General features: G+C 30.4%; 2 protein-coding genes across 2 annotated transcripts; one reads left to right on the forward strand and one right to left on the reverse strand.

The window, feature by feature from the left end:
* Window positions 1-334: 334 nt before the first annotated feature.
* Window positions 335-5,407, forward strand: LOC133792668 (aluminum-activated malate transporter 8-like). Its single transcript, XM_062230574.1, has 6 exons — window positions 335-572; window positions 670-810; window positions 1,146-1,418; window positions 2,486-2,601; window positions 3,775-3,921; window positions 4,940-5,407. Exons 1-6 carry the CDS (start codon window positions 335-337, stop codon window positions 5,405-5,407), a joined length of 1,383 nt encoding a protein of 460 aa, XP_062086558.1.
* A 1,505-nt stretch (window positions 5,408-6,912) lies between these two features.
* LOC133789290 (uncharacterized) lies at window positions 6,913-8,971 on the reverse strand. Its single transcript, XM_062227087.1, has 3 exons — window positions 8,651-8,971; window positions 7,636-8,103; window positions 6,913-7,476 (listed from the first exon to the last, which is right to left on the reverse strand). The coding sequence occupies exons 2-3, from the start codon at window positions 7,730-7,732 to the stop codon at window positions 7,163-7,165; spliced, it is 411 nt and encodes a 136-aa protein (XP_062083071.1). The 5' UTR covers window positions 7,733-8,103; window positions 8,651-8,971; the 3' UTR covers window positions 6,913-7,162.
* Between the last annotated feature and the right edge of the window lie 3,937 nt (window positions 8,972-12,908).

The raw sequence follows: 12,908 nt of genomic DNA on the forward strand, positions 1-12,908 counted from the left end.
TGCTGCTTCTTATCTTCCAAACTCGTTACATTACCATCTATCTCATCTGAACTCCCATGTGAAGAAACCAATAACATTACCATTGGCTGGTAAGTGAAATATATATATATATATATTAATATATATATAGACACAAAATATGCATGGGACACATTTTTCTTCTTTTTTTAATAATTATTATTGTTACTTCTATCTTCCAAACTCGTTACATTACCATCTATCTCATCTGAACATGCAAGAAATATAATATCTTCAAAACAGTATATGTAAATGTATATATATATATATATATCCACATTATGCACTAGATCAAATTAAGTTAGATTTACTGAAAATGGGTTGGGGTTTCAACAAGTATGGTAGGGCTTTGTTGGCATGGGGAGAAGACATAGTAAAAACATCAAAGAAATTAGGGAAAGATGACCCAAGAAGAGTCATTCATTCACTGAAAGTGGGTTTGGCTCTCACCTTGATTTCTTTGTACTACTATTTTCAACCACTCTACGATGGTTTTGGCTTGGATGCCATGTGGGCTGTCTTGACTGTTCTTCTTGTGTTTGAGTTTTCAGTTGGTACGTAATTTGATTTCTTAATTAATTAAGCTTCTAAACTTTAATTATATACGTATATTGATTATATTATTGTATTGTTATTGTTTGGAAAATTAAGGTGGGACAATAGGCAAGCTTGTGAATAGAATTGGAGGAACACTTTTAGCAGGTGCCCTAGCTTTGGGTCTCCATCGCTTAGCTATTCTATTAGGAGAAGTTGGACAGATCGTTATGCTCGTAATCTCTGTCTTTTCAATCGGTACGTTTCAATATTTTATATATAAATTATATATAGGCCATAGATTTTTCATTTAGCAAAAATCTATATCACTACTACAAAACTGTACTTAGGCAACACACGAGAGACAGTAGTTTTTGTAGAACTGTTATCTCGTGTCAAAATAGACATGTGACAATAGTAGTTCTTGAACCGTCGTGTCATGCAAATTAAAGTTTACATGAGACGACAGTTTTGGTATTTCGATCACCTTTCAATGGATCCCTAACTTAACTATGTGCCAGCAACTACGAAATTTGAGCAATAATCACGATGGAAATTAACAATAATTAGAATATGTGAAATCAAATTTGTAGGTGCAATGATCACATTCTTGAGATTCTTTCCGGCAATGAAGGCAAGATATGATTATGGATTGTTGATATTCTTATTAACCTTCTGTGTGGTTACGGTTTCTGGATATGGAGAGCTTGAGGTGTTTGAAATAGTATACCACAGATTATCCACTGTCATCATTGGAAGCTTTGTGGCTCTTAGTGTTTGTATTTTCATTTTCCTTGTTTGGATTGGAACCGATCTTCATAACTTCGTCGCCAACAATTTGGAAAAGCTTGCCCTCATCTTGGACGGTACTCCCTACTATACATAAATATAGTCTACTAATATTAACCTTATTTTTGGTACTGTAAATTATTTAAAATTTTCTGAAAATTTACAGATGCTCTAAATAACTACAACGTACACAATGATAAAAAAAAATTGCCGAAAATACTTTCCGAGCAAAAAAATATCAAAATGGTGCACCAGTGTGCCTTTTTTTATGGTCCACCAGAGAATCTTCCTTAATATTATTGTCAATATCTAATAATTTATTAGATTTGATAGTTAGTTATCAATATATAGTAGAATAAAAATGTTGAATAATATACATTAATTTATGTGTTGAATAGCAAGGTCTCTCATTTTCAAATTTCATGTCGTCTCTCTGAATTTGTTATATTATTCCTTTTTTTTTTGTTCTTTACGAAAGTACTTTTATTCTTTGCTATATTCAAAATGATGATGATTATATTAGTTGTAAAAATAAAAAAGTTGTTGATAAGTTATTCCGTACGTTTTCTCTATTCACTAGTGTAGATTTTTTTTTATTATTTTCAAATTTTCTTTTCTTTATTTTTTATATATTTTATATGACATTAAAAATAATATTATTTATTTACAAATGTTTAGTCCCAACACAAATTTTTTGTGATAATATGTCATTTTTAGTCACAAATTATCTATAATATCGTTTTATTTTATATAATAATAAAATATATTTTGATTAAAAACATATTTATTTATGACAAATTGTATTTTTTGTGACTAATAATACTTATAGTCAGACTTTTAATGATGAGATAAATACGTATGAAATATTTTTTTAATTACAATTTTTTTAGTTTTAGATATAAATTACAAATTTTACTATGACTAAAAATGAGAAATTTTTTTTTTGACAAAAGACCACTCTCTATTTATATTAATATATAAATAATTAATTAACAAAACAGTTGATTCTAATGATAAAAACAAAATAAGAACGCGAAACATGTTAGAAAAAAAAAATTTAAGGATATGTTATTTATTTTATGAATAATAAATACTAATAATAATATTTTGGGTGAACTTATATAATTGTATTATATATTGTCAGGATTTGGAGATGAATACTTTGCCACAATTGAGAATAATGGGGAGAAAAATGATAAATGTTATTATGTGGATCGGTACAAAAGTGTTTTGAACTCAAAAGCCACTGAAGAAACTATGGTGAGTCAGTCCACCAGCAACAGTCCACCAGCAACAGAATATATATATATATATAAATAGGGAGCATAGATGATGGCATTACTTTTGTCTCTATCGTATGGACGTTTTCTATTTTCGGTACTTGGATAAATTATAACCCAATTTTTTTTTATGATAGTTATTGTAGGCATCTCACCAATTTTTCAGAAAATTCTGAATAATTTACCGTGCCGAAAAAATCAGGCACGCATGCAACTGACAGTTTGAACTCTGATTTCGGCACGGTAAATTATTCTGAATTTTCTGAAAATTAGCATGAAGCCTGTTATAACTATAATGTGCGTCATCATGCAAAAAAAAATTTGTTATAATTTCTCCAAGTACCAAAAATAAAAAACGTTCTTACGGTAGGGACAAAACTAATTCGCCTACCTCAAAAAATTCCTATATATTTCTTATCATATCGGTTTGTGGTATATTACAAGTAATTTATGATATTATTTATGTAATTTAAATGTAAAGTAATTATTTGTATATATAATAGGATCAGTCCAAATATATAAATATATATTATAGATTTATTATGATTTATTATTTTTCATCTCAAAATCAACAATCTATGGTCTTAAAAAATGTATTATAATATATTTTTATTTATTCCATATGACACATTTTTCTATGTTTCTCAATACTAGGGTAACCAACACTATTTTGATATGTTTTGTGTAATTTAATATCAATTGATGTACCATAAAATGACCAATTAGAGTAGTAACTAAATATCAATTAATCATAAAAATTTATTGATTGTGACTAAATATACTTTAGTCACAACAAAATATTGTAACCTTTTAAAAATTATAGATTTAAAATTTTTAATTATTGCCACAAATAATTTGTTGTGACTAAAGTATAATTTGTCACACATTATGACTATAAGTATATTTAGTGACAAGTATTTTTTAGTTGTCACTAAAAAGTTGTGACTAAATATCAAGTTTTTTTTGTAGTGAATCTTGATTTTGATGATCTCTAATGGCTCAATGCTCTATTGTTTGAGCTACTCAGGCCCAATGAATTATATAGTCTTATTATTATAAGTACATTAATATCATTACATCTATAAGATATGATATTATATATATATATATATATGTATATAATGGTATGTACTTGTGTGTGTTAACATTGTAGGCTAATTTAGCAAGATGGGAACCGTGCCATAGGCGATTCATGTGGTCTCATCCATGGAATCAGTACTTGAAAGTCGGTGCATTAACACGCCAATGTGCCTACCAACTACAAGCTCTCCATGGCTATTTAGACTCTGACTTGTTCCAGGCATGTAAACCTATATATATTAGACAATTTTCCTACAACGGCTTCACTTTAAGCCCTATTGGTAGTGCTCTTAGTGTTCTCGACCTTTGAACAATTTTCGGCGCGATTTTATTTTATGACCGTGTATATTGTAGCTATTTAGAGTATCGACGCGATTTTTAGAAAATTCTGAATAGTTTACAGTACAAAAAACTAAGTTCAAACATGTGTTGCACGCGTGACAAATTTTTTTTTTATGCGCATGGAAAGCAACATGTTTGAACTTAGTTTTCGATACTGTAAACTATTTGGAATTTTCTGAAAATTTGCAGGAAGATCTAAACAATTACAATATATACGGTCATAAAAAAAATCGCGCCGAAAACTATTCACGAGTCGAGAACACTAAAAAATCTTACCGATAAAGCTTAAAGTAAAACCATTTATTAGATAATTGTCCTAAATATATTTACAAATATATTTACACGGGTCATTCCTATGTCAAATTGGGCTCCTGAGCCAGATTGGGTCATGGACCAAATATCCAAATTTGGGTCAATGTCAAAAAGTACTTTTAAATCAATAAATTACCAAACAATGAAAATCTTAAAAAACATGTGAACCAAAAGATGAGTGGCACGATAAATCTCACATTTCAGCCTCACTTTCGTTTTCAAAAATATATGTCTCAATATATATATTTTTAATTTTTTTTTCATAGCAGTGTTGGTTGTAGTTATGATATCATTTTTTGTAAATTTTTAAAAAATTATGAATAGTTTATAGTACCAAAAACAGATTTTCTGATATTTTTTTATATTCCAATTTACCGTGCGTATTCGAAAAAATACAAACCTGTTTTCGGTATTGTAAACTCTTCGGACTTTTTCGAAAATTTACAGGAAAGATATTATAACTACAACGAACACCATTATGAAAAATAATTGGAAAAAAATACTCCGACATATGTTTTCAGGAGCGGAAATTGACTAAATTGAGTAAATTCTAATAGTGGGTTTGGTTTTCATATACTACACAGGCTTGTACAGAAATCCAAATGAAAATCAAAGAACCATGCAAAATAATTTGCTCAGAATGTGGAAAAGCTTTGAAGGAATTGGCTGCTGCAATAAAAGGACACTATCTCTCTACTTCTCCTTCTTCCGAAATCAAAACGGCGAAAACCGCAATCGAAAATCTAAATTCCATTATGAAAACACAATCTCTCTGGGAAGATTTGGATGAACAAGTGCTCAAGATTATTCCAAATGTGTTTGAAGTTTCATCTCAACTGATGAGTGTGGCCTCATGTGTCCAGGATATTGAAGAAGCTGTTGTTGAACTGGCTTCTTTAGCACATTTCAAGAGTGCTGTAGTCCATGGTGATAGTGTGGATCCAACCACACAGGATCATCAACATCAACATGTTCTTCATCTAGGGGTTGTGATTCCTATTGTGGAAGAGTCTGATGATCATCATCATGTGATATATAATCCACTAAATTGAAAATAATAATGATTATGGAATTAGTACATGTCAAGCCCTAATATCATAGTTTTTTTTTTCATTAAGAAAGGTGATAAATCACCATTAAGAAAGCTCATTGTTTAACCTAATAAGAGTAAATTAGTTAAAAAATATATTTTTTGATTAGAGATGTGAAGATTATACTCAACATAATGAAATTAGTTCAGTCTAATCCTCAATGCCCAATTTGCTTCCATAAAGATGAGTCTACTTACGACGCGTTATGGGGATGTGAGGAGCTTAAGTCTATTCGGCAATCCTTCCAACAAGTGGTGTTAGAGAAAATATATCACATGGAAAGTGTGTGGGTATATTTAATAATTTATAAGAGTATGAGTTACTCCACTCATCACCAATTTATGTTAGAGCTTCTTGAGACTTTTGAGTTTGAGACGTTTTTTATGGTCCATTGGAGAATTTGGTTTAGAAGAAACAAGAAGGTTCAAGATAGCGTCCTTCTCTCCAATGAGATGACTGTTAATTGGGATTTGGATTACAATGCCAAATACCAAGCGTCTAACCAAAGTGATAGAGTGTTGGGCATGTAAGGAAACATTCACCTCGAACCGATAAATGGAAGCCTCCTCCGAGTGGATTGTTGAAACTTAATATAGATGTTGCCAACAATGTGACCTTGCATAAAGCCGGTCTTAGGGCTGTCATAAGGGACCATAGTCATAAGGTAGTGGCATCTGCTGTTTGGCCTCTGATTGCTACTTATTCGCCTGAGATCGTTGAAGCTGTGGCAATCCTTCATGCCCTACGTTTGTGCAGGTCGTTGATCTCAACATTTTCATACTTGGGAACTATTGTTGGCGAGATCATTTCCATTTGTAATGACTTTATCATGTTTTTCTTTGATCATTGTCCTAGAGTAGCTAACAGGGTTGCCCATTCTTTAGCTAAACTAGCTTTGTCCATAGATGAACGTTATGTATGGTGGTGCTGGCGCTGCTACCCTTCGTGCATTGAACCTTTATTATGGGCTGATGCCTGCGATCAATGATATTGCTTTGGTTCTCGTCCCCTTGTGCATCCCACCTTGGGTTGCTCTTGGGTTTTTGAGGCCAAATTTCATCTCACAAAATTATTATAAATATCACAATATTATGAGGTTAGACCAAAACAGTGTGTGAGTTGAAGCTGAATGATCTTCTAGTGGAATATTGCTGGAATTATTCCAAATCCTTTTACAGAAATGAATTATTATTCATATTATGAAATCAGCCATAATCATATCCACTTATTAGTCTGGTGGGATCTTTATATAATATAATATATAGACACACACACATACACCAAGAGAAGCAAAATGTGGCAATGATTTGAGCAAGCCACCAAAGCACCAGGAAGCAAAAACACAAATTAAGTGCAAATGAAGGAGATGGCTATGTGCTCACTCCATCTCTATGCCTTAAATACAAAACAGAGAGAGAGAGAGAGAGTGAGGTGGCTGAAGCAAGAGCATGGCCAAATTCATGGAATGATACAAGTACCAACAACAACATTCATATTAGTGTTGAGCCATGGATGGGGTTCTGGTTTCTTCTGTGTATAATATCATTACAATTATAGATTTGGACACAAAGAACAGAACAAAACATTCACAAATAAGTTCACTGTCATCAGTAGCAGCAGTGCATCATAATATACAAGCTGTTCAACACAAGTACAACAAATTACAAGCAAAGCAAAACAAACAAAGTGTTTGGCATAACAGTCATCTTCTTCCAATTAGTGGCCACCACCACCACCACCACCACCACCACCACCCCCCTTGGGAATGGGAGTGGGAATGGGATGGTCAGCAGCAGGAGCAGGAGAAGGCTTTGGGATATATGGGGTTATAGGACTCCCATGCTCTATTGGCCCAGGTCTTATAGATGCCTTTGAGCTTGGAACTGGATCAATTGGTTGGTAATCTTTCATATCTATAGTGCCCTCATCATCTTCATTACCTTTCTTTGTCTTTGCCTTATAACTACTACTCTCCTTCAGCTGCTTTCTGCTTATTGTTATCACAGTTGACCCATCGCCACCTTGCATTTCTGAAATGTAGTAAACTTCCATCTCAAAAAAATGAACTAAATATATAGTTTAAAAATTGTCATAAAAGATTGTGTACACTAATAAGAAATTAAAGACAATATTCTTCTAAGGCAAAAACAAAAATTTGATTAAGGAAACAAGAATCTGCAGTGAAATACCATGAAGACTAGAGGCAGTTTTGGAGCTAGAGAAGCCAAGGAGTATCATAGTTGCCCAAAGCACAAAGAACATTACCCAGAAGCCAGAGACCTTCATTTTTGCAACAAATTTGATAAAAGCACAGGAGCCTTGAACCAAAACCCACCCAGAAAAAAGTGTAAAGAATATTGCACAAGAGCCTTAGACAAAGTTAACCCATTTAGAAGGAGATGTTTTGAGAGGAATATAAGGAGTGGGAGAAGAGAGACAATAATGGATATATGTTGTGGTAGAGGTGAAATTATTAAAGAGAGGTCATGTGGTGTGGGGGGTGGCTTCTCATTATTATATGACAGAGCAGTTATTGCTCTTTGCTAATTTAGAAGTAGCAGTGTGTTTTCTGTATCAAAACACTGGGGAATCAACACCAGAATTCAATGCTTTCTGCAGTGGAATGTGAGCCTTTACTCCTCCACCTCCACCTCTTTCTAAAATAAAATATAAAAACAAAATTGCAAAATAGTGGTTTAATAATTATATTATCCTTGTGAAAAAGACAGAGTATGGGGGGTGCCCATAGAAGATAAAACTATGGAGGTGTGTGTGAGACAATGACCCTCATTTGAGGCTATTCTAGTTATAGTTAGTCATCCCAAAGAATCGTTTTTCTCATTCAAATGTGTTAGTTAGGGCTTGTATTGTGGGATAGAGACAAGAACAAATTAATATTATGCCAAAGAAGACAATAGTACGACTATAATGAGAAAAGAAATAAAACTTATATATATATATATATGACCAAAAACAACAAAACTAGTTCTTCTTTGGGCTAACAAAAAACCACCCTAAAATCAACGCACAAAAGAACCCATTAGCCACTCTTAAGCAAGCATGACAAGAAAGTAGAACAAAAGCAATCATTCATTCATTAAAAGAGTTTCAAAGCAGAAAGTAAATCTTGGAATTTTGTATTAGATGAGATTTAGAAGGCAGAGGCAGTACAGTATTGAGAAAAAAGTTGGAGAGTTTACTTACCTTTGTGGAAAATGTCTTAGCTGGTTTCCAACTCCATGGTCTTCCTTCCAGAGTTGAACCCATAACAGTAATAATAATCTCTGGAAAATTTTCACAAACACCTGGTGGGTCAGTTCTGAAAGTGGTATTAGCAGCTCATGACACTTGTATTTGAAGGTACGTAGTTTAACTTTTTTTTTTTTTTTTCTAGAAAATTTAATGTAAAGAAGTGATATGCATGCATGGATATGCAAAGTGGAGCAAAGTGTCTGCAAGTGACCTCTGCCCCATAAAGGGTTTGCACTGCTTTTTCTACTAAAGAGTTTCAATTAATGCACTCTTTCTTTTTCCAAAACAAAAATAAAGTAATTCTTTGTTTCTTATTTAATTCATTCTAATGTCATTCATCTAAAAGATAACTAATTCATTAGAATGTTTAAAATGTCCTAAAATAACCTTTTTAAATTTTAATAATAATTATTAATAGAATATAACAATTTACTAACCCAAATTGATAACTACAAGAATGTATCGTACTGTTATTGGTACAATTTAATATCGGGTCTCACACATTTAAATTTAATATATATTATAAAATATCGCTAACCAACTATAAAATGTCACCTCATGTGGTGTTGAGCACCTTCCAGTATCGAATAGCATCACTTTTACTAACTATGTTCTGTGTTGATTTATTCCAAGTCAAAAGCATGCATGTGTTGCATTTGAACCAATAACAAACAAGAGAACCAACTCAAGGGTTTCCCCCTTTTTTTCATTAATCAACAAAAATCATATTAAACCCTGAAAAGTAAAAACTTAATCTTCACTAATATAATCCAATAACAATAATAATAATAATAAGAAAGAAAAAATGGGAAAACTTAATAAATAACCACTATATAATTGTATTAACCAAATTTACTTATATTACTAATTTTATTAAGTTTCTACTTATCTAAATATAAACTTTAAAAAAAAAAAGATCTTTGATATTAACTTACCAAATTATCATTCTCCCATTTATCACAATTCGATAAATTTTACTTAAGAAGTATGCAAGAAAAAAAGTTAAAGTATGGATCAAGTTTAGGGTATGTTAGGGATATGGACCTAAAAAGTGGTATTTTTCTAAAAAAAATTAAATTGGAGGTATTCTTCAACTAGAAAGTCTAAAAATGAGTATATAATATAATTTTTACTAAAAATATGTGATCTATCAATATTCAAAGGGCCTCTTCTGTTCTTGGGCCTTTAAGGAAGAAGCCCTGTTTTGTGGTGTGCCTTTCACAGCATAAAAATCATCTTCTTTCCTTGTCACCATTCTGGGTCTTTAAGAAAGTTCTTAATAGTTTTTTTTTTAATTATTATTAAAAAAAGGGTATTATTACATGATTTTTATGCTAAAACAAAATATGTAAGTTTTTTTACCATTTTTCAAATTTAGGTTATTGTAGCTTCTCTAAAAAATAAATTTACTGTAGCTAATTATGTACATAACAAGCAACTTGATTTCATATTTTCCATGTTAAAAACAGATAGAAAACCAACTTGTAACCATTTTTATCGGTTTAGGTTTTCGAACTTATGCATGAAACCAATTAGTAACCTTCATGTTGCTGGTTTAGGTTGTTTAAAAAGTGATGTGTATAATAATTATTAACCTTTATTGATGATTTGAATTGTTTAAATTAATATATATATAACAAATAGTAACTTTTATAGGTACTTTGAGTTATTGAAGATATGTATATATAGAAAGGGTTTATACCATTTTATAATCCTATGTTTTTAAAAATCTCACAACACACCTTGTGATTGTTAAAACGAACCAGATATTCAAGGTTATTTATGGTACATTTTAGTAATCACAGGATTTGTTGTGGAATTTTTAAAAAATAAGGCTATATATGGTATTTAGTAAAAACGTAAGGATATAAAAATTAGTAATATTTGTTCATGGTTTTTTTATTTACTGAAACTGGAACATCGAAAAATGTAACATTTATTTCTTATTTAAGTGGCTGAAATTAATATACATATAACAATATTTATATACATATATATTTATATTTGTTGATGATTTTTTACCGAATCTGATATATAACCTTTGTTGTTAGTTTATGATGCTCAAAATGATGTATATAACAACTAATAACATATGCTCATGATTTTTATTAATGAAACTAATATATATAAAACCAATTAATTAGTAACCCTTATTGATGGGGGTTTAAGTTGCTAAAAATGGTATAAATAACAACTAGTATATAACTTTTGTTCAGGATTTTCATGTTGAAGTTGATATACAAATAAGAAGATAAAGGTTCCATGTGAACGGAAATTGCACATGGGCTAGTCGATCCTAAGAGATAGGGGAAACCCATCTGATAGCAGTGCGAGCGTGAGCTTCGTAAGGAAATTTGGTTAAAATACCTTAATCGAGACGTGGCAGGTGATGACAATGTTAGAGAGTCCGGAGACATCGATGAGGGCCTCGAGAAGAGTTATTTTTTCTGTTTAACAGCCTGTCCACCCTGGAAACGGCTCAGCCGAAGTAGGGTCTAGCGACTGGAAGAGCACCGCAAGTTGCGTGGTGTTCGGTGTGCCCCTGGCGGCCCTTGAAAATCTGGAGGACCGAGTGCCTTTCACGCCTGGTCGTACTCATAACTGCATTAGGTCTCCAAGGTAAACAACCTCTAGTCGATGGAACAATGTAGACAAGGGAAGTCGACAAAATGGATCCGTAACTTCGAGAAAAGGATTGGCTCTGAGGACTACGCATGAGGATCCCAGTCCCGAACCCATCGACTGTCGGTGGATTGCTCGAGCTGCTTCCGCGGAAGAACATCTCCAATGGAGTGCTATAAAAGTGGTGTATGACCATTTTTTAGCCCATCTTTCATAAAAATGAACTCCAATAGTGGTATAAAAGTTGTGTCAAATTTAGTACATGCTAAAAGTTGTGCCAAATTCGGCACAACATATAGCATGGGCCAAATTTAGCCCACAATAAATATCACATTTTTAATTAATATCACATTTTTTTATGCAACTCATTAATACAAATTATTAATTTTTAAAATTTTAATTTATCTTTTATTCAAAAAAATTATTTTTGTATATTTTCAATAATCATTAATTGTTATATTTATTTTTTTTAGCTAGTTTGCACCTTGTGTACTGGAGTACAGATACAAAAAGTTGGTCAAATTTATTATTGACACATATTTTAAGTCAAATTTGACACAAATTATACATCATCCATTGGTCAAATTTGAGAAGATGCAACAAATTTTCGGAAGGCAGTATTTTGTGAATTTATTATTAGTTTAGTTATAATTATAATTATTATTTATTAGATAATTTATTTATAAGAGCAATTTAATAAAGTTATAGTAATATATATAAGAGGGAAACATTTAGGAATAAAGTGTATAATTACAAATAGCATCTCAAATAATGTGGTCTAGATTTAATAGATTGTTAATTAAAATTAAAAAAAATAAACCACTTCTTATTCCTAAGTTGAGTAACAATGTATTAAGCTAGACCAATCTTTTTCAGGTAGACTTATATGATTAGAACTCATTTTTTTATTTCAAAACGGATAGTAATGATAGAGTAGAAGGAGTCATATATAAATAAGTATATTTTAAATAAATAACTATATATTCGTATATATATATATATATATACTAGATACAAATAATATACAATACACATTTATTTAGTTTTATTTATAGATTCTATTAATTATATTTATTAAATTTGCATTATTGTCATATTAATTTCAAATAAATAAACAATATTATATATAAAAAAAATGACATAAATATATTAAATAAAAAATTAAACCAAAACATTATTCTTTATGATTTTTATACATATACATATAATATGATAACTTTTTTTAACATAAATGATAATTTTTTTAATAAAATTTAAGATTATTATTATTAGTATAAGTATTAAATATCTAGTCTTGTATTAAATATTATTATTATAATAATATTTGTATTCATATTAATATAAATAGTAAAAAATTATGATTATATATTATTATCATAATAATATTTTATGATATTTGAAATTAAATTATATATTATTATAATAATAATATTTTATAACATTTGAATTTAAATTAAAATTTATATTAATATAATTATTATATATGTAGTCTTATATTAAATTTTAATATAATAATGATATTTTATAATATTTGAATTTATATTAATATAATTAATAAATATTTATTTTTAATTAGTTTTAAAAATAT

Source organism: Humulus lupulus, chromosome 7 (assembly GCF_963169125.1).
Source record: "Humulus lupulus chromosome 7, drHumLupu1.1, whole genome shotgun sequence".
Lineage (NCBI taxonomy): Eukaryota > Viridiplantae > Streptophyta > Magnoliopsida > Rosales > Cannabaceae > Humulus > Humulus lupulus.